General features: G+C 49.1%; 2 protein-coding genes across 4 annotated transcripts; one reads left to right on the forward strand and one right to left on the reverse strand.

The window, feature by feature from the left end:
• Window positions 1-331: 331 nt before the first annotated feature.
• LOC115409502 (toll-like receptor 13) lies at window positions 332-4802 on the reverse strand. 3 transcript variants are annotated; one of them, XM_030120713.1, is made up of 4 exons: window positions 2321-4802; window positions 1879-1996; window positions 1550-1807; window positions 332-594 (listed from the first exon to the last, which is right to left on the reverse strand). In XM_030120713.1, exons 1-3 carry the CDS (start codon window positions 4800-4802, stop codon window positions 1576-1578), a joined length of 2832 nt encoding a protein of 943 aa, XP_029976573.1. In that variant the 3' UTR covers window positions 332-594; window positions 1550-1575. The 3 variants fall into 3 exon arrangements, 2 of the variants coding, with proteins under 2 accessions (XP_029976573.1, XP_029976572.1); XR_003933961.1 differs by lacking the exon at window positions 332-594 and adding an exon at window positions 805-932 and having other exon boundaries at window positions 1042-1807; XM_030120712.1 differs by lacking the exon at window positions 332-594 and having other exon boundaries at window positions 1020-1807.
• A 10234-nt stretch (window positions 4803-15036) lies between these two features.
• LOC115409966 (protein S100-A14-like) lies at window positions 15037-21830 on the forward strand. Its single transcript, XM_030121332.1, has 3 exons — window positions 15037-15192; window positions 19716-19847; window positions 20494-21830. The coding sequence occupies exons 1-3, from the start codon at window positions 15184-15186 to the stop codon at window positions 20659-20661; spliced, it is 309 nt and encodes a 102-aa protein (XP_029977192.1). The 5' UTR covers window positions 15037-15183; the 3' UTR covers window positions 20662-21830.
• The last annotated feature ends 608 nt before the right edge of the window (window positions 21831-22438 follow it).

Below are 22438 nucleotides of genomic sequence, written 5' to 3' on the forward strand. Positions count from 1 at the left end.
GTCTGCTACACACCAAGATAACTTTTAATCTTTGAGTTCAAGGATTCAAACGTTTATTCTCCCACTTTCTTTACATTTTTTTTGAGGGACTAAAATAGAAAGTATAAAGACATACTGTATAATCATTGAAACATCCAGATTCATGTTGGAAATAAAAGAAAAAATCTTTTAACAAACCTACAACCCAGAGTGGACACATTATCAATCCTCTCCAGAAAGAATGAAAAGACAAACCAGTGAGAAAAGTTATGAAAAAACTGATGAAACCTGTGAGACACTTTGTGGAGACGAGAACAAGCCGTAATAAGGACAGATAATTCAGAAACAAGCCCAAAAAATAGTCAGTATTGACAACGAACTTTATAGAAAATCTCTGGTCCAAAGTCCCTGATAAAGAGCAGCCTGATGGAGACATGAGACCACCAAAGACCCTCACAGAGGCTGCTGGACATGATCCAGAAGGACAGACACGTGGACGGAGCACCAACCCAGACGAAGCTCCCACGTCAGGTCCAGATCCAAGCTGAAGGAAGGACGTCAACATGGAGACCTGGAGACGCTGGGGATTCCATCAGATCAGGAAAAACCTGGAATCTGGTCAAGAAAACACCCGATGGAGACAAAAGGACTGAGAAGACAACAGAAAATACATTTGTCCCACTTGAACTCCAGGCTCTACTGCCCCCTACTGTCCTCTACTGCCCCCTACTGTCCTCTACTGACCTCTACTGTCCTCTACTGCCCCAACCCTCTTCTACTGTCCTCTACTGCCCTCTGTTGCCCCCTACTGTCCTCTACTGCACCCTACTGTCCTCTACTGACCCCAACCCTCTTCTACTGTCCTCTACTGCCCTCTGTTGCCCCCTACTGCCCTCTACTGCACCCTACTGTCCTCTACTGTCCCCTACTGTCCTCTACTGACCTCTACTGTCCTCTACTGCCCCAACCCTCTTCTACTGTCCTCTACTGCCCTCTGTTGCCCTCTACTGTCCTCTACTGCACCCTACTGTCCTCTACTGCACCCTATTGTCCTCTACTGACCTCTACTGTCCTCTACTGACCTCTACTGTCCTCTACTGACCCAACCCTCTTCTACTGCCCTCTACTGACCTCTACTGTCCTCTACTGTCCTCTACTGTCCTCTACTGACCTCTACTGTCCTCTACTGACCCAACCCTCTTCTACTGCCCTCTACTGACCTCTACTGTCCTCTACTGTCCTCTACTGTCCTCTACTGACCTCTACTGCACCCTACTGTCCTCTACTGACCTCTACTGTCCTCTACTGCCCCAACCCTCTTCTACTGTCCTCTACTGCCCTCTGTTGCCCCCTACTGCCCTCTACTGCACCCTACTGTCCTCTACTGCCCTCTACTGTCCTCTACTGCTCTCTACTGTCCTCTACTGACCCCAACCCTCTTCTACTGTCCTCTACTGTCCTCTACTGTCCTCTACTGCCCTCTACTGTACTGACAGCTCGGCTGTCTGGATGTGAAGACATGTTCAAACTGCTGATCCAGTAGGTCTGGGTTCAGTTCTTCCTACTGTACCGGGACACTGCTGAGTGGCTGAAGGACTAGGGTCCACCCAAAAGGTCACTCTGATCCCGGGGGTCCCGGTCCGTCCCCAGAGCTCGCCGTACGTTCTGCCAGAAGACGGCGGGGTGCCCAGCGGCCCGCGGCCAGCTCAGGTAGGACCGCCTCTTGACCACACTCCTCATGCGGTGGTACGCAGTGAGGCGGTGGGCTGGGACGTCCTCCACGAACAGCAGGATCAGCACGTCTCTGTGCTCGTCGAACAGACGGTAGCTGTGAACGGCACGCGCTCCCATCAGTCGCTGTCTCAGTGAGTGCACTGAAAGGAGAGGCGGCGCCCCCACCTGGCCATCTGGATCTCTCTGGAACACCACTCGCTCTGCAGGTAGTGGCGGCTGATCACACAGATCGTCTTCCTGCTGCTGTAGATGGCGTCTGTGATGTTTTGTATGATGGGCCTGCCTGAAAAAAACAAACATCTTAGCAACATGCTAGCATGCTACCATTAGGTAACGTAGCACAAATGGCTGAACTTCAGTTTATGGAACGACTGGTACAGGAATATTATGACAACACAACACATGTTCACAAAAGAACTGAAAGGAAAATGTAAATTCAAGGAAGAACACTGAGGACGATCCACTTCAAACATCTGCTTCAGTAAAGAGACACTGCTTGATCAGAGTCTATATTGTTCGATCAGTTAATATTGTGTAATCTTATGAAGTTAAACTTCCACAGAGTCAACAATGTTCTGTCAGAATTCCTTCCTGGTTCCTCAAATACCTGGTTCAAAGTCTCTGTGGTGCAGACAGAGCTTCCAGCCCTGCTGTCCCTCCAGTTCTGGAACCAGCACTTCGTAGACCCAGGCCTCGTCACACACATTGTAGGAGACGAAGGCGTCATACTGGCAGCCGACGTCGCCCTTCCTCCTCTTGTTGTCGTAGAGGAAAGCCAAGAAGAGGTAGTAGGCATAGATGAGGTGAAACCTCAGGAAGTGGTGAATGAAGGAAGACAGGAGGACCAACAGGACGAGAGCAGCAGAGGAGACGAAGCAGAGGAAGCTCACATCCATCCAACATGAGCGCACATCAAAGTCCAGAAGCCGTTCTTCTCGCTGGCTGACGGGAAAAGCACAAATGTAGCGGTAGCCATTAGCTACCTGTGTCTGGTTGTTGCTTGTGGCCCAGCGGACGAACCCAGAATTGGAGCACTCACATGTCAGGGGGTTCTCTGACAGGTCCAGGTAAGTCAGGGCAGGGAGGGACAGGAAGATGGTCTCGTTGATGATTGACACCTCATTTTCACTCAGTTTCAGAAACTTAAGTGCTGATAGCTTAGCTTCAGCTAGGAAGTCCAAAGACCTGAGGTTATTGTTGGAGAGGTCCAGTTCCTCCAGGTTTGTGAGAGGCCAGAAGACTTCCGGAGACAGTTGTAACAGATTACTGTAAATTATCTGAAGACTTCTCAGTCGAGGGGTGTACTTAAAAGTGTCTGGGTGTAAAGGGTTTGTGAAGAAGTTCTCCGTCATGAGTCGTTCCAAAGATTTCAGTCCACTCAGCACATCTGCTGTAATAGGAACCAAAAACAACGGATCCGTTTTCAGAATGAGAGTTGTCAGGTTGGCCAGGCTTGAAAACAGCAGGATGTCGAATGGTTTGAAGCTCCTCAGTACGACCTTTAAGCTAAAAAATACACTCAGAGTTTTCAAACGTGGCAGTCCAGCGAAAGATTCTCTGTCATTCTCAATCAGAGACACACTCAGACTTTCAAGATCATCAAGTCCTTCAAAAACGTTCAATTCCACAGCATAGTTCCTGTCCGACTCTAGATCCAGATCTCTGAGAGAAGACAGACTACTGAAGGCTCCTTGCTGAAGTTCGTCCAGGTGATTATTATGCAGATTCAGTGACTTTAGTTTCCCAAAATATGGTAAAGTGAAAGCGCCCCCAAAATCAATGACCTCATTTTCTCCAATATTCAGGTCTTCCAAGTCCATCAGGTTCTCAAAGACACATCCCTGGAGGACGGAGATGCGATTGGACATCAGATTCAGGCTCTTCAGCCTGGTCAGATCTCGGAAGTCCAGACAGTCCAGCTCACTGATGATGTTCTCGCTTAAATCGAGGTATTCCAGCATCGGCAGCACCTGGAGAGCCAGTGACAGTTTGGACAGCTTGTTGGTTCGTAGTGACAGAACTGTGAGGATTTTGGTGGACCTGAAGGCATGTTTGGACATCCTGACAAAGCCATTAGAGGTCAAATTGGCCTCAGTGAGGCCAGAGCAGGACTTCAACAGGAGGTCTCCTAAGCTTTCTATTTCATTGTCTCTTATAAGAAGACTTCTCAGTGAAAACATTTGACAGGCAGTGTCAACGAGGCTGTCTATTACCCCCGTATCCATAGAAGACATCTCAAGTTCTCGCAGTGAGCCAGCAGTCCGTAACATTTCCATGTAAGAGGTCAAGTTAATGTTAGTTCCTCCAACAAACAACCGTGTCAGACTCCTCAGAAAAGTCTTGCTGGCTACGTCCCACTCCATGTCCTCGGTGCATTCGTCAAAGCTCAGGTTCCGCAGCTGAGGGAGGATGTCTTCTCTGAGGCTGAACTTGGTCAGAGGGTTACCGTTCAGGTTCAGAGACTTGAGGTTCGAGGCAGGCAGGTTATCTGATTGCAAAGACAGTATCCTATTCTGACAGAGTTCCAAAGATTCCAAGGTTGTGAGTTTAAGGGCTGGAATGACATCGGTGATTTGTTGCAGGCGGTTGACGTTCAGCTCAATGAGTTGTACAGCGAGCAGAGGCTCAAAGGCTCCGGCAGAGATGAAGGAGATGTGGTTGAATGACAGCTGCAGTTTGATGAGTCCAGACAGACCCAGAAACATCTCGTCTGTCAGCTCTTCCAGTTTGTTTTTGCACAGGTTGAGATTCGTCAACTCTGTCAAGTCAATAAAAGCTCCGTCATCCACGTGAGAGATGAGATTAAAGCTAAGCTTAAGACTTTTGAGCTTTGATAGGCCTCGTAAATCCACCTTGGAGATCCTCATTATTCCATTCTCAGACAGCTCCAGGATCCTAGCATTCCTGGGAATGTCGTCTGGGATGATGGCCAGGTCTCGGTTCAAGCAGTCCACGTCCACATCATTAGCATTAGCAGCTAAGTAGACTACTGTGCAGTTCTTGAGAGAAAAGGCGAGAGAGAAGTCAAGCAGAAGTGAGCAGAGCAGAAGTGAAGGCAGCAGCAGAGAAGAACTTCCTGCAGCTCCCATCTTGACCCTGGTCGGAGGCCTGTCTGGAGGTGTGAGGGGTCCACACAGGAAGTCGAGACGTCAACACTCATGCTAACATTAGCCTGACAAGAAAACAGCAAAAATACCTCCTGACAACATCAGATGTCCCATGTCCGTGGTATTAGCATTAGCATTAGCATGTACCATGTATGCAGTACCCTTACCTGTTTCCTTAGCTGTTTTCAGTTCCTTGAAGAACTCAGAGGTCCGAGACTCTTGACTCGGTCTGAAACAGAGAGTGAAGAAATGTTGACTTCTTTGTGATCCTCCTAACTCAGCAGAGCAGTGTACCCTCATTCAGGGGATCGCTGGTTTGACTCCCTTCTCCCTCATGGAGTCTGTCCTGTGCAGTTCCATCACGGTCTGGTTCAGATCGGCCACCAAACAGGACAGGCTCAGGCTGCAAACCCGCCCTCCAGCCCAGACCGGGACCTGTCCAGGGCCAGGAAGCGTCTCTGCAGACCCTTCAGCACAACACTGCTCTACCTGAAGAACCCTGGCTGCTGCACATCACACTGTCTTCAAGATGTTATTCTATATATATTGTTCTCAGCTTTCCTGTTCTTTCCTTTTTTTCTGAATAAATGTTCATTCCATTGTAAATATTGGGACTTCCTGTTTTTTCAGAATGTTTATATTTTATTTCTATTTCTCTTTATCCTGTTGCGATTTGTTTCGATTATTCTTTTCCTTGCATAGAGAGTGAACAAAAGCCAGAGTCAATTTCCTTGACTGTCATGAATTAACTTGGCCTTTAAAGCTGATTCTGATTCTGATTCTGATTTATTGATTTTACATCAGGGCTTTTGTCATATATTAAAGTTTTAAGTTCTTTAACCCCTGTGGCTCCTGAGTGGGGTCTCAGGAAAGCATTTTAGGTGATCGAGAGCACACGGTGAGGCATATAAATATGTGTGTGTGTGTGTGTGTGTGTGTGTGTGTGTGTGTGTGTGTGTGTGTGTGAACGACGGGAGGGGAAGCCTTTTTTCTTTTCTATTGGTTCTATCTTATATTTTAACTGCTGTAAAGCACATCGTGTTCTGTTTTACAGTGAAAGATCCTCTGTGAAGATTGATTGATTGATTGATTGATTGATTGAGTGAGTTATTAATTGATTGAGTGAGTTATTAATTGAAAATGTATTTTTTAGTCTCCAGATCTCAAAAGTAGCTACAAGTACTGTGAAATGGACAGTTACTCTGTAAAGTTACATGCTTTACTCCAAAAGTGAACTAGTGACTCACTGTAACTTTTAAAAAAAGTAACTCGTGCATTACTGTTGAAAGTGAATTCCTGGTTACGAATATACTATTTCTAAAGTAACTCGTCACTAGATAATGCAGTTTGTGAATTACCAGGAAAAGTAACTATTTTTCCAGTAACTGGTGGCTCAGTGAAGGAACTTGCTCATTACTCTCACAGGTAACTAGTTAGTGATAAGTAACTGTGTCCATTACTTGGAACAATAGTATGTTCAGCAGTCAGCAGTCTCTCAGAGAAGTGGAGTTAAAAAGTAATCAGTGATGAGTTACTTACTCTGCAGGATGGAGGCGGCTGAGACGAGGGGCTGCAGGGTTCTGACTGAGGAGGAGGAAGTTCTCACTGCTTCACTGACACTTACTGGTTACTTCCTCCTACAAGACAAACATCACTGCAAACCCAGTCGGTCAGATAAAGAAACGCAAGAGTTCTTTTCAAATGTAACTCACTCAGGAAACATGACAGCTGAAATAATGTCATTAACTGTAAAACATGTCATCAAATCAAATCAAATCAGATTTTATTTACAGAGCACTTTTCATATTAATAAAAACAACGCAAAGTGCTGAACAGTAAAAACAGTCATAAAAACAAAAAGAATAAAAACCTCGCAATCAAACAGTATGCACGCACCCACACACACACACACACACACACACACACACACACACACACACACACACACACACATTCTCCCATTAATTTGACACTGAGCATCTTGGGAGAACACCACCAGTGGGGCCGCCCACACCAGGAGAAATTGAGGGTCAATTAATACTGGGGCTCCAGCGCCTGACCCCCGACCCCGACAGACCAAGGGAACCCGCACAGCGAAGTGTGGACCCCCCCCAGGCCAGCCAGGACCAGAGGACCCGGGCACGGAGCTCAGTGGAGCTCAGTCTGCAGACTTAAAGCCGTCGAGATGGTTTGGATGCTTCTGATCTTCTCAGAGGTCAGAGGTCATAGTTGCATGATCACCGTCCCATTTGCATGATCACATTCATCTCTCGTCCCTCTTCATATTCTGCATGTGGACTGGGTCACCTCGTTGTCTTGGGGGCTGTTAGACTCATGGCTATCTGGATTAGCTCTCTCCTGATGCCCTGCTTTGTAATTTGACATCTGGATCCTCAGCTTCACATCCCAGATTGCTACGTTCCATGTACGTATGTAGCTATGTTCTCCAACAGACATCCGTAGGATGCTCTCTGTTCGATGTTCAGGTGTAGCAGCCGCTCGTCTGGAGTGTCGGTTCTGACTGATGAATCGTTGCTGTATGTTTCCTCTTTCTTTCTTTCTTTTCTCCACCTTTGTTTTTATCAATATTATTTTTTCCTGTGTTTTTGTCCCCCTGTCAGGTTCAACAATTCAGTGTGTCAGCATTCAAACTAAATAAAATAAAGTAAGAAATTACATTATCAAGAGGAGCCTTATTCCAGCTGCTTGGCAACAAGACAGCAGCCAGAACTTCATCCTCTTTGTCTTAATACTGGAGAGGACACACACACACACACACACACACACACACACACACACACACCCAGGAAGTCGGTGTTTTCTCTGAGCTGCTGTGGAGGAATCGAACCGGCCACTCCCTCACATGACGGCAGAGGCGAGGAGATGAGCCCAGACAGGTCGACTCAGTCCCAGCTCCAACGCTCCACGGCTCACCAGGAAGTGTAGTTCCTTTAATTCACTGCGAATGTTCTGCTCTCACTCGCCCGGCCTCGCTCTCCGGCCGCCGCTCGGCTCGTGATTTCTGAATCACTCTCTTTTCTCTGTGGGGGAATTCCGGGAGTGTCGAGTCTTTTCTCGGGAATGTTTGCTGTGAGTTGGGTGTGTGTGGGGCACATGCTTGTGTAGTGCGTGGGTTTTAATGCAGAGCACATGGGAGCCGCCGGGGGGAGCGACGCTGCTCGGGGAGGGGGGGGGGGGGGGGGGGGGGGGGGGGGGGGTTGTCTCTGCTGGGGCGTGGCATTCAGCCTTCCCTGTTCGTACTCCTCACACACCTGGAGGAGGAGGAATGCTGGGGGTCAGGGTGCCGCTCCCTCAGCAGCTGACTCAGCCCAGACTCAACATCTGCTGCTTGAATTCTGATGATTCACGTCCAGATTCCTCTGGGTGAAAATGGAGTGTTGCCCTCACTGACGATAACTCGTCCTGCAACTTGAGAGAACTGAGTGAAAAAACACCATGAAGAATGAAGATGCTGTCAGAAATCCCACCGAGGTACAAACACTCCAGTGCTTCCCGGAAAGAGTCTTTTTCTCACTTAAAACTTTAAATGAAGCAATTATAGCAAGCTGTAGTAGTTGTTCTATTGATCCTCTGTGTTACTGTTATTAAGTTGTCAAGTTTGCTCCTAGTGACTCTACAGCTCCTCTGTAATGACTCTACAGCTGCTCTATAGTGACTCTACAGCTGCTCTATAGTGACTCTACAGCTGCTCTATAGTGACTCTACAGCTGCTCTATAGTGACTCTACAGCTGCTCTATAGTGACTCTACAGCTGCTCTATAGTGGCTCTACAGCTGCTCTATAGTGGCTCTACATCTCCTCTATAGTGGCTCTACAGCTGCTCTATAGTGACTCTACAGCTGCTCTATAGTGGCTCTACAGCTGCTCTATAGTGGCTCTACATCTCCTCTATAGTGGCTCTACAGCTGCTCTATAGTGACTCTACAGCTGCTCTATAGCGGCTCTACAGCTGCTCTATAGTGACTCTACATCTCCTCTATAGTGACTCTACAGCTGCTCTATAGTGACTCTACAGCTGCTCTATAGTGACTCTACAGCTGCTCTATAGTGGCTCTACAGCTGCTCTATAGTGGCTCTACATCTGCTCTATAGTGACTCTACATCTCCTCTATAGTGACTCTACAGCTGCTCTATAGTGACTCTACAGCTGCTCTATAGTGGCTCTACAGCTGCTCTATAGTGGCTCTACATCTGCTCTATAGTGACTCTACATCTCCTCTATAGTGACTCTACAGCTGCTCTATAGTGACTCTACAGCTGCTCTATAGTGGCTCTACAGCTGCTCTATAGTGGCTCTACATCTGCTCTATAGTGACTCTACATCTCCTCTATAGTGACTCTACAGCTGCTCTATAGTGGCTCTACAGCTGCTCTATAGTGGCTCTACATCTGCTCTATAGTGACTCTACATCTCCTCTATAGTGACTCTACAGCTGCTCTATAGTGACTCTACAGCTGCTCTATAGTGACTCTACATCTCCTCTATAGTGGCTCTACAGCTGCTCTATAGTGACTCTACAGCTGCTCTATAGTGACTCTACAGCTGCTCTATAGTGACTCTACAGCTGCTCTATAGTGACTCTACAGCTCCTCTATAGTGACTCTACATCTCCTCTATAGTGACTCTACATCCCCTCTATAGTGACTCTACATCTCCTCTATAGTGACTCTACATCTCCTCTATAGTGACTCTACATCTCCTCTATAGTGACTCTACATCTCCTCTATAGTGACTCTACAGCTCCTCTATAGTGACTCTACATCTCCTCTATAGTGACTCTACATCTCCTCTATAGTGACTCTACAGCTCCTCTATAGTGGCTCTACAGCTCCTCTATAGTGACTCTACAGCTCCTCTATAGTGACTCTACAGCTCCTCTATAGTGACTCTACAGCTGCTCTATAGTGGCTCCAGAAGCCCTACTGGTCAGTCACATGTGCTGCTGGGTTGTGTGAGCTCCATTGAAAGGTAAGTTATTGCCTTTTTGCTTAAAGTTTGTGATAACATATTGATGTGTGAGAGTTTCCCCCGTGCATTAATTCTAGTTTTGGCTAACGAGACCAGATTTAAGACAATGGCATCCACACCTAGTGCTGCCTGTGAAGGAGAGCTACACAAACGTTAGTTGTTCCACTTTACTCAGTTAAGCTCATTTTTATGTTATGCTTGGTAAATCAGTAGAGTAAGCCAAGCAAGTAATATTTCAGTGTTTGCAACGTGCTACTAGTGCAGGACAGCTCTGCTAATGTTCGTTGTTTCACTCCAGTTTGTTTTGAACTTGTGCTTGGTTAATTAGTGGAGCTAATATAAAGCAGAGCTAAATGACATTTGGCTTAATGTAGTGCAACAGTAGCTCAGTTTGTGTTAGTACTTTTACACCACATAAAACTAAACGTATTTAAGTTATCAAAGAGATGGAGATTAATGTTTGTCAAGGGTGGAACGCTCCTGTGGAAAAAACCTTATCTTAAGTAACTTAATGTAGCTGGAAATGATTAGCTTTGTTTCAGTGAGTAAGTTAATTAATTAAATGCTCCAGGATAAACGTGCTGGCTTGTCTGTTTGGGGGCTAACTATATGTAAATACAGGGTTGACATTCTCTTGTCTGCTGAATACTCAGCGACACACTGCCATGCAGACACTCTGACAGAAAACTGTTTGCTCTCCTTGACACGTTACCAGGAGCTTTACTGATCTGTTTTTGACCACAGCGCTGCCTGCTCTTTAAACATAAAAACTGTATATAAATGCATGTATGGCTAGTTTACTCCATAATCAACAAAAAATGAAAAACAGACAGTGGCTCCAACACCATTCTTACACCAACGTTGGTACGTAAACCCAAGTTTTATTTTTTCTTTTAAAGCTCGGGTAGGCGATGTTGTCCAAAAGCACTTCTTGTCCTACTGAGTGAAATGCTCCCTGCCCCCTGGGAGAAGTCAATACATTATGTGGACGGAAAAAATCTGACAACTGTAGCGGCCACAGGACAGTAAAAACTCCGACCAATCGGAAGGCGCGGACCGCTCTTCAGGAACCAATCAGATGCCGTGCTCCACTGTCTGAACAGCCCCGTCTGCTCCGCTACGTCTGTGTGTGTGTGTGTGTGTGTGTGTGTGTGTGTGTGTGTGTGAGCGCGCGGCGCAGATCGCCTCACAAGACGCCTCTCGGTAATTACGTCGTGCAACAACGTATCATAGTTCATAGTAACAGTTCTTGAAGGCAAAGAGAGGCTGGCTGGATGCAGGACGACCTCTGAAGCTTGTGCACTGCTGATGGGGCTGATTTACGCCCTCATCTTTGCATATCCGCCAGCACTTTTGGGGGGTTTCAGAAACTTTTCCTGGAGCTGGATGGGATCAAGTTGTCCCAAATGTACAAGCTTTAAAGTCGAAGTTGCTGTGTGAAACGCTGTCACGCAGCAGGCATGTCTCCTCTTTTGGACTCTGCTTACACTCAGCAGTGCAGCAGCTGGTCTTGATGCGGACCTTCACTCTTGAGATATACACTTGGAACAAAAAGAACAAACTTTGTAGGCATTTGGGAAACTGTAGAAAGGTAAATGATGTTCTGCTTATGCCGTTAAGAATTGGCTCGTCGCCTCTGAGTTCACCTGCGCCCTGGCTAGCTAACTGTGGAAAGTCTCCCATTAGACCAGGGGTGGGGAACCCTGGTCCTGGAGGGCCGCAAACCTGCATGTTTTCCATGTCTCCCTACTTCAACACACCTGAATCGAATCAAGATTCATGGCCAAGTCCAGCAGAAAGCCAGATAACGAGCCTCATTGCAATCAGCTGTGTTGAAGCAGGGAGACATGGAAAACATGCAGGTTTGCGGCCCTCCAGGACCAGGGTTCCCCACCCCTGCATTAGACCAACGCACCTGTTTTTTTTCTCTCATTCTTGTTTACAGATTTATGCTAAAGATAAAGTTAACATTTTATTCTGTTCAATAGCTACTTTTTTAGTTGTTGATGTTTTAACACCTGAAGGCTTTAATTTGCATACTTCGACGTGCAGTAATCCAGCGTGGCTGGAGACTGGCTGAAATGTTCAGTTTTAGTATTTGAATGGCACAACTGCAAATTTGTGATTACAGAAAGAATTGTAGGAAGAATTGTTGTTTGGTGTTCATAAATAAACTATATTTTAGTTTTGTGATTTCTGTTATACTTCTATTAAATGTAAAGATAAATTGAAATTTGAGAACATTTAGCAAAATAAAATTAACATTTACAAAGTTATAGTAAGTAAATCAACTTAATACAGATCAGTAATGAATTGTTCAACAAATAAAAACTACCCAATTATTTCATAACATTAAAGGGACTTAAGGCAACTTTTCAAAATGTACCTCAGTGCTGCCGCGATAGGCGCTTTGGGGAACTGCAGCCACCAGCCGAGGCAGCACGGGAGCGCACACAAACATTTTACAGAATGTCCGGCTTCACAGCGCTGCACCAGGGATGCTCCTGCTGTTTACTACGTCGCGGATTACTGCAGGACCACAGCGCATATTATGTGATTTTTGTAAGCATCCATTTTCACTCCCAAATGCAGCTGAAGTTCCCTCCATGAATCAAACGCATATCCAATATTTATTCGGGTGCTGCTTCGGTCATATTTTTATTTTTTTTAATTTATTTTTTTGACTCACGAGATAACGCTGATAATAGGGCTGCGTTAATCGATTACTTTTGTAATCGATTAATCTAGGAAATAGTTCTTCGATGCATTGATTAATCTAACGATTCATTTTTAAATCCGTTGCGGAGCTCCTCTCCGCCTCCGTGTTCATGCGGCGGGTCCCTGCGTCTCCGCCCGGGAGCAGAGATCCGGAGCTCTCCCGTCAGCCTCCGTGGGGCAGCTCCACTCGGCCCGTGGAAGCCGCCGCCTGCTTCACGCGCCTCCGTGGAGCAAGCCGCGGTGCGGATCTCCGCTCCCGGGCGGAGACGCGCTCCGTGCCGGCCGCGGAGCGCGCGGGGACCCGCCGCATAACCACGGAGGCGCGTGAAGCAGGCCGCGGCTGCTGGAGCTCTCCCGTCGCCGCCGTGGAGCTCCGGGCCGTTTACCCAATCGGCCCCAACTCAGCAGGGAGCGCTGCTGAGACTGGCCGTCTGTGAGAGCTTTGGGACGGGGGAGGGGCTCACGCAGCACCGCTGCTGGCTGAGAACAGCGGAGATGTCCTGTCACGTCTCCAGAGCACCAGAAAAAGACGCTAAATTTGTCGCTAGTTACTTTTGACAAAAAAAGTTGAAAAGAGGCTTTGGAAAGTCGCCAGATTTAGCGAGAAAGTCACCAAGTTGGCAACACTGCCCGCCCCTGATCCCAGCAGTGTTTGAGTCCACGTCCACGGCGGCCATGTTCTTCCTATTTGGCAACGCGCATACAGCGTCAATTTACGTCACATCCCCACGATTCCGCGGGAAATTCGGACCCCGAACAGCAACAAATTATTTGGCACACAGCCTGTATAAGGCAGCAGACAGATACGCGGATTGGCCTGTTATTTTAGGTTTTTAATGCTTCACGACCCATTAGCATTGAATAAAGTGGAAATGCATGTGTAGTTTTTCACAAATCTTGCCTTAAGTCCCTTTAAATACAGATTTATAGTGTTAACATGTTGCTGTCTGAAGTAATTCACTTTATTTCAAATAAATACAACTTCTAACTTTATGATAATGAAGTGACATTTGCTTGATGTCTTCACAACTGTTACTTGTAATGGTACGTATATGTCACTTGTTTCTGGGAGGTACATTCTGTTTGATTTTATAGCAGTAAAATTTACTTAAAAAGAGTTAGAGCAAATTGTTACGAGGATTTTTTAAAGTAAATCTTAAAAGTTTTTTTTTTCAGCGCCGTGCTCTATAGCTGTAGCTCTGTCCTGTCACGTTGCATCAATAAAGTTCCTTCTTTCTGTATGATGATGTCATTTAGAACTTTACTGATTGGCTACAGTGTGTCAGTTTCATATGATGTTATCATCTAATTTGACCTGGATATGCAAATAACCAGCTATGCAAATTAGATGATGACATCATTAGAAGTTTCCTGACTGAGTTTGTCAACAATGTATCAGTTTTAAATCAACATTGTTGTTTTAAACACAAAGTGCCTCACATTTCACTCAATTATCAACATTTTAATGTCAGTATTGGTTAACATTATGCGGGCGGGGGGGGGGGGGTGGGGGGGGGATGCAGGGGGGTGTCAGCAGCAGCTGAAATAAAGTAACTTGTAATCTAACGTCATTACTTTTAAAACTAACTTTTCAGTAAAGTATTGAATGGTAATGAAGTTACTTTTTAAAGGAGTAATCAGTAATCAGATTACTTTTTCCAGATAATTGCACCAGCTCTGTCTGGAAGTGTAGAAAATGCACGTTAAAGACGCATCATGTGAACACATCTGAGCTGCAGCAGCATTTGTTCAAACGTTTGTGTGGTTTGAGTCCGGACTGCAGGGCTGTCCACTGATCCACAGGGACAGTGTGATCTGAGGGGATCACACACAGTTTGGATCCTGAAACTTCACCACTGGCCTCCCTCAGAAGGCTCCCCTGCTCAAAGTGGAGAAACGGTTTGATTCTCTGTGTTGCTTCATCGCAGACGGTCTGAGATCAGTTCAGTCAGAGAAGGAATGTGGCTCCACCTGTTTCCCTCCACCTCTCTCTCTCTCTCTCTCTCCCCCACCTTTTTTTTCTTTAATTTCAGCTCATTTCCACCCACATGTCTCCGGGGCTTTTCCCACAGTCTGACTTTCTCCTGTCGAGTCACATCTACCGAGAAGCTGCAGGGCGACACCGAGCCGGAGGGATCCTGAGTGACGGAGGCCTCCTGGTGGCAGGGGTCAGGGGGTCAGGGGGTCAGGGGGGGGGTCTTCACAGCCACCTTCATGCTGTGGTTCCATGCTCAGTCCATGCATTGTCCACTGCACGTGCAACAAAACCAAACAGTGAGACAGCTGCAGCAGGTTGTAATCAAAGCCTTTAACGATGGTTTAAATAAATGACTAGAAGCTTCCAGAGATCTGTCAGAGTCCTGCTCTCTTCATGTGACAAGATCAACCCAAGTCTTCCACATGTGGAGTGAAATGCACGCGCACGAGCATGAGCAGCGCGTGCAGGCTGGCGGTGCACATGTGGCACAGTGGAAAGCTGGGAACGGCTGGGAAGCGTCCTCTTCCTGGATCGTCTCTCTCTCTCCTCCCACCGCGCGGAGGGAGGACCCGGGAGCGCAGCCAGCTGCTGATCCACTGACACACACTCACACACACACTCTCACACACACTCGCAGCAGCAGCAAGACGCACGGCTACTCCGCTCCCACCGCAGACATGAGTCAGGTAAGGACTCCGAAAACCTCCAGATCCGAGCAGGTATTCCGGGGAAACGTGGAACGAGCGTCGGATGTTCCTGATCCTCACTGCAGAACCCGCAGGCTCCCTCTCCAGCCGGAGAACTGTTTCCTCTCGGTTCCGTTTGCGCACTTTATAAAAAAAAAAAAAAAAAAAGAAAAAAAAAAAGCGAAGTTTACGCACGCATTTTGCGGCGCGTGGCGGTGATCGGACGCGTCCGCGGAGCAGCGGCGAGTTTTCACCGAGTTTCAGGAAATTCTCGGCTTTTCCAAGCGCCAGCAGAAAGTTTCCAGGCGGCCCCTCCCTGAGCAGCAGCGCGCCACATCTCCGCGAGCACGCGCATCTCCTCTGTCGCTGCGCACTTTCTGTCACTTTGTAGTGGAGCGCGCGCTCCAGCTTCTGGTCCTGGCCTCTCGGAGTTGTTCTGGACCAGTCCGGGTCAGCGGGCCGCAGCAGCGCACGAGCGCGTCGCCGTGCGTCCGGAGGGTCATTCCACTCCTGTGGTCCAGTGGCCAGCCCCCCTGTGGGGACTCGAACCGTGTGACCGACTTCTGCTGTGGACGCCTCCCTTCACTGATGGGTTCCGTCCTCAGACGCTCCTAAGATCAGCCGGTCAGGAGACCCGAACCCAGTCAGGAGACCCGGAACCCAGTCAGGAGACCCGAACCCAGTCAGGAGACCCGGAACCCAGTCAGGAGACCCGGAACCCAGTCAGGAGACCCGGAACCCCGGCTGGAGGCCCGGAACCCGGCTGGAGGCCAATCCACAGTCCCGGCTGACCCTGGCCCTGGTTGATCCACGGTCCCGGCTGGTCCCGGTCCCGGCTGGTCCCGCCCCGGTTGAGCCCTGTTTGCTCCAGCCTCTCCCGCCCCCGTCCTACCTGAGTCAGTTATTTAAGGTGTGTCTCTGTGAACACAGACAGAAAGACAGTTTTCCTTCAGAGTGAAGCGTTCCGCCGTGCCGCCGCCGCCTGGATCCTCACATCCTGAGGTGTTTTCTGTCAGATACGTGTTTTATTAAAACTCATGGCCGAGCAAAAAACAACAAAAAGTATCGATGATTTCATTTCAATGAGGCCGTTGACTCCAGACGGCTGCTGGACCAATGGGAGCGCTGCAGTCAGCATGGAGACTCAGGTGTGGCTGATCATCAACGCCTGAGGAGCCCAGTCGCTGAACGGCTCAGAGTCCTGAGGTTTGAATCAACCATGAGGATGTGGTCTGACTGGCCCTCACGTCATGACACAATGGAACATAAGTAATGGTTCCGGTTTTGATATTGTAGTTGTTGTTCTGATGTTTTTGGGTCCAGAAAAGCTGAAAAGGAAAATGAAAAGTCGGTTTATTGGCTGCTGTTTATTAAAGGATGAGGCCAGACGCTGCTGCAGCGCTGGAGGGTTCAAACATGTGGTTTAGCCTGTTAGCGCCGCCGCCGCAGAACGTTCTGGATCCACACTGAGCCGGATGTCACCATGACGACGACACAGCGCTCCACTGTCAGTGGCAGGAGAACAGCACGACTCAGGAAACCAGGCGCTGTAGAACCTTCAGATCAGGAGCGGGGCTGAGGCTGGCGCTGGTCTGTATCCTGCAGTGACTCATGGGATCAGTCACAGGGTGTGGCTGTTCCCTGCGGTGGCTGTACCGTGCAGTGGTTGTACCGTGCGGTGGTTGTACCGTACCGTGCTGTGGTGGTTGTACCATGCGGTGGCTGTACCGTGCGGTGGTGGCTGTACCGTGCGGTGGCTGTTGTACCATGCGGTGGTTGTACCATGCGGTGGTTGTACCGTGCGGTGGTTGTACCGTGCGGTGGTTGTACCGTGTGGTGGCTGTACCGTGCCGTGGTGGTTGTACCGTGTGGTGGCTGTACCGTGCCGTGGTGGTTGTACCGTGCTGTGGCTGTACCGTGTGGTGGCTGTACCGTGTGGTGGCTGTACCGTGCCGTGGTGGTTGTACTGTGTGGTGGCTGTACCGTGCCGTGGTGGTTGTACCGTGCTGTGGCTGTACCGTGTGGTGGCTGTACCGTGCCGTGGTGGTTGTACCGTGCTGTGGCTGTACCGTGTGGTGGCTGTACCGTGCCGTGGTGGTTGTACTGTGTTGTGGCTGTACCGTGTGGTGGTGGCTGTACCGTGCGGTGGTGGTTGTACCGTGTGGTGGCTGTACCGTGCCGTGGTGGTTGTACTGTGCGGTGGTTGTACCGTGCGGTGGTGGTTGTACCGTGCGCTGGTTGTTGTACCGTGCGCTGGTTGTTGTACCGTGCGGTGGTTGTTGTACCGTGCGGTGGTTGTACCGTGCGGTGGTTGTTGTACCGTGCGGTGGCGTTTGCTCAGACAGGAGCAGCTCGGTTCGGTTCCTGCTGACTCCGCTGCAGCTCATTCAGGAGTTTTACATGAGAAAAGCTCCTCAGAGGCTTTTCTCATGTAATGAGAGAAACAGAGAACCAGCTGGAGGTGAAACTGTCCTCTTATGGTTTACCCAGAAGACTCTGCTCAGGTTTCACATGAGGAACTGAAGCCGTCTGGTTTCTCATCAGCAGACTCGGATTTTACTGGATCAAACATTGAAGTCTTCACTCTGTGGAACGCTGGAGCCTTCAGCTCATGAACCGGCTCTGAATATCCGGAGCACAGAAGTTTAGTTTCCTCTGAGTCTGAGACGATGTGGATGTTGATGAAGAGGGGCGTCGGCCGAGACGGACTCCGGTATCAGGAAGGCTCTTATCACACACGTCCAACCAGTCTGAGGCAGAACCTGCCAAAAGAGACGGCCGGCCACGAAAACAGGACTCTCCTGCAGCTCACTGTCAGTTTTATACTTTATCAGCTCTAAATCCATCAGCACTGCTCTCAGTACAGTATAACCCTATAGTCTCTCTTCTGTCCATCCTCTCCCTGTTGCTGAGTTCCTGTCGAGCCACCTCTCTCTTATTGTGTTCTTGCTGTCAGCGGAATTTTCAGAAAGTATTTATCGTCTGGATTGAGATCTGCTGGTAGGGTACATCAGTGTATTGTTAGAAAGTACACTCGATGTGAAAACCAAGAATTAATTGTATTTCTTTCAGCGATCTTAGTATGAAATGTAGAAGTTTTATTGATTTATTTTTTGAACAGAATAGAATAGCACTTTAGGCTGTGGAACCTGGTCCCAGAGGGGAACGGGTCTGGCTGCTTGTGTGGAGTCTTGGGTGCTTTGAGCTCTTCCTTGTAGATTTGGCCTCTCAGGCTGTCAGTTGTGGTGTTCATGAGGTCTCTGTCACGGTCATCGATTGTTTTGATGTACCTGTGAAAATGGTGTCTGGAAACGGTCCAAGCCGGTGTCAGACGAAATCATGCCTCACGGCTCAGTTCCTGAATCTCCAGTCAGCCCTGCTGGTCTGGGTCCCCGTCATGTGAGGGGACGGGTCGACGGGACCGACGTCTGTGGCATACTCCTGGTTTCTTCTTCAGATGGTTGGATTCCACTCAGAACGGTAGCTGGTATTTCCTCTGACAGGTCTGGTAGGACAGGTAGAACAGGCAGGACGGTCCCGTCTGTCCGGTGTCGGGGCCAGAGGAGCCCAGTACCGAGACCAAACACTTGTTGACCAACTTTACGTTTTCAGGCACTTTGTCCGTCAGTTGAAAACATAAATAACCCCTGATAATGAGACCTGAGCGTCCTCTGGCCTCTGGACCAAACTGTTGACACGTTCATGAGTGTCACGGGATGAAGCAGACTGGTTGATGTGAGTGACGCCTGATCGGTCCGCGTTCTGATCAGTCCACGTTCGGATCGGTCCTCGTTCGGATCGGTCCGCGTTCTGATCGGTCCTCGTTCGGATCGGTCCTCATTCGGATCGGTCCGCGTTCGGATCGGTCCGCGTTCGGATCGGTCCTCGTTCGGATCGGTCCGCGTTCTGATCGGCCCGCGTTCGGATCGGTCCTCGTTCGGATCGGTCCTCGTTCTGATCGGTCCGCGTTCGGATCGGTCCGCGTTCGGATCGGCCCGCGTTCTGATCGGCCCGCGTTCTGATCGGTCCGCGTTCTGATCGGTCCGCGTTCTGATCGGTCCTCGTTCTGATCGGTCCGCGTTCTGATCGGTCCGCGTTCTGATCGGTCCTCGTTCTGATCGGTCCGCGTTCTGATCGGTCCGCGTTCTGATCGGTCCTCGTTCTGATCGGTCCGCGTTCTGATCGGTCCGCGTTCTGATCGGCCCGCGTTCTGATCGGTCCTCGTTCGGATTGGTCCGCGTTCTGATCGGTCCACTGGACCTAAACAGACGTTCAGACTCTATTGGAGACATTTGGGGATATTTTTATGATTATTGGATTCATCTCTGCATAATTCAGTCAGCTCTGCAGTAGAACCCAGGTCCTGAATCAGGTGCTGAACCAGGTCCTGAACCAGCTGAGAGGAACTCTGCAGCAGCTTCGGTCCGTCGGTCTGTACTCGGTGTAGTTTTTGCTTGCGGAGCTGCAGGTTGAGTCCAGCACCTTGTCCCTGTCCTCACCGTCTTCTCGTCCTCTGTGTCCAGACGTCAGACCTGGAGAACGCCATCAACACTCTGGTCAGCCAGTTCCACTCTGCTTCAGGGAACAACAGCGGCACTCTGAACCCCAGCGAGTTCAAAGGCCTGGTGTCCTCACAGCTGCCCAACCTGATGAAGGTGAGCTCCTCCTCCTCCTCCTCCTCCTCCTCCTCCTCCTCCTCCTCCTCCTCCTCCTCGTCCCTCCAGCAGGACACACCCTGGACAGGTCTCCAGTCGATCACAGTTGATTTAAATTACCCCCCAAAAAACAAATGACTTAATGTTCCTGAAGAAATGCTGCTGCTTCCTACTGGAAACGTCTGTTTTCAACTTGTGTCAAAGGATCAATTTGAAGAGAAACACTTCAAAACAGACTACAGCGAAAAGGGCGACAGCCGGCCAGCTGAAGAAGCAGCCAGGCCCTACACCGCCCCCCGGTGGCTGAAGGAATCTGGATGTCTTGAATATTTCTTCCTCTTATCTGGAGGCAGACTGAGCTGAGTGCTCATGTTGTCGTCATGTTTCTTCGTGTATAACAGTGACACTCTTCAAACTCCTCCTCTGGTTACCATGGCGATGGAGACGCTGTCCTCCATCAGCATAGAGGTTGCTCACGTTGCATATCAGCCATGCTGGATGCTGAACATCGAGGCAAATCGCAGAAGAGGATCCTCAAAGGAGAGGATTTAGTTTAGTCTGCCGAGTTACGCCCTCACCCAGGACTGCACTGCATGCTGGGAAACCTGTCGATGTCTGACCCTGTGAACCCTCCTCTCCTCTTCAGGGTGTGAACCTGGAGCACGGCCTGGGAGACATCCTGCGGAAGATGGGCGTGGGCGAGGGCGAGGGCATCTCCTTCAGCCACTTCTGGAGCCTCATCCAGTCGCTAGCCGGCTCGCAGTTCGGCAGCATGAGCGGCGGCCAGAGGGGCTGCTCCTGCATCCTCCTGTAAGGAGCGGCGTGCCCGGTGTGTGTGTGTGTCTGTGTGTGTGTGTGTGTGTGTGTGTGTGTGTGTGTGTGTGTGTGTGTGTGTGTGTGTGTGTGTGTGTGTGTGTGTGTGTGTGTGTGGGGAGGGGGGGGGGAATGATCTGACTAAAACACCACAGTGTGCACGCCGCTCTCCTCATCACATGTCAGACAGAATACAAAGGTACAAAGTCTAATTGGCCTCAGTGAGAAATGACCCCGACCACACAGGCTCCATATCGCCGTTCTACCCAGCATCCTTTGCAGCAGCTCAGATTCAGACTGGTGTGCCCTTCGACCCCGCGCCCTGGCCGGACCGGGAGCGTCTGGCGGTGGCGTGGACGGGACTGGGCCGGCGGTTAGCTCGCTAACGGCAGCAGCGGTCTCTGTAGCGCAACGCGCCGGCGTCACGGCGTCACGGCGGCGCGGCGGACCTCTTCGAGGCTCGAGGCCGTCCTGGATGGAGGAACCGTTCCGCTGGGGTGTTTCTGACCAACAGCACCCCTCTGTGGCCATTTGGGGGAGTTACCGTCTGAATGGAGCTGCTGCAAAGCGACGCTGAGCCCCCCCATGTCCAGACGTGCCTCTGAAATGACCGGGTGTGGGATTTCACAGCTTTCACAGCTGCATTTCTAACCACTTAAAGCTCAATGAAACATTGGATTCCATTAATCGAGGCGCAGCCATAAAAAATGAAGATGCTTTTTTGTTTTTTGTTTTTTGTAGAAAAACAATAAAACCAGATCCTGTGGTGTTTTCTTTAATTCCTTCCTTATCAATGACCCCAGCTGCTTATTTACCCGCCAAGGCTTTGGATTATCTATAGAAATACTGCTTCATCAGCGCTGCTAGTAAAAAGGCTAATTCATCAAGAGCATCTGCAGCCACACATCTGTGATGTTAAAATCTCATTCTGAATGTTACGGTGGCTGTTGAGCTGTTTATGCTGTTCTAGAAATGCTTAACCTTCCATGCTGCTTTTGCTCCCTACATGTTTATCAGTGACGAACCGTGTCTCGTCCTGCGGTCCTTCACACCAGCAAACCGCCACCCTGTCGTTCCGCTTTTTTATGTATTTATATTTTGTAACTCTCTGTATTCTGTCCTGTGGCCCCGTTGCAAAGGGATTTAATAAAAAGTGTAGAGGGAGTTCCGCTCCGTGGTTGGTCTTGTTTGATTCATTTCGACATCAGTGAATAAAACCCAGTCGTCTGAAGGCAAGAAGAGCACCGAGAGGAGGCGGAGAGCAGGAAAACACATTTTGAAGAGATGAAACCTGCAGAACCAGACCCAGAGGAGACTCACTGAGAACCGAGGAACCTCCAGGAGGCAGAACTCTGAGAACCCAGTGTTCTGCTGGATCATCTGGGACTGACGGCTCTTTAGGACCTGATGGAGTCTGGCTGTTCAGAAGGATTCTAGATTCATTCTAGATCTATCAGTGACTGGTTCTCTCCTGGTTCCTGCTAGAACTCTACTGCAGCATGTGGAGTCCGATGAAGACTCTCCAGCAGTGGTTCTCCCAGTGATCTGCTCTGGTCTGCAGTAACTCCAGGTTCCTCTGTGCTTCTAGATGTTCAGATCATTTCTCTCTCAGGTGTTTTATGAGTTCAGCAGCACAAAATCGGGACTAGTCCAGACTTATAAGTGCAACACTGTAGGATTCATGTTTTCATGTTGATCTGATGTAAATGAAGGAGTTAGAAGCCAGTTAAAGCTAGTTAAGTTGTTTTTACGGTCCTTGCAGAGGACATTCTTTCTAA

The sequence above is a fragment of the Salarias fasciatus genome, chromosome 22 (assembly GCF_902148845.1).
Source record: "Salarias fasciatus chromosome 22, fSalaFa1.1, whole genome shotgun sequence".
Lineage (NCBI taxonomy): Eukaryota > Metazoa > Chordata > Actinopteri > Blenniiformes > Blenniidae > Salarias > Salarias fasciatus.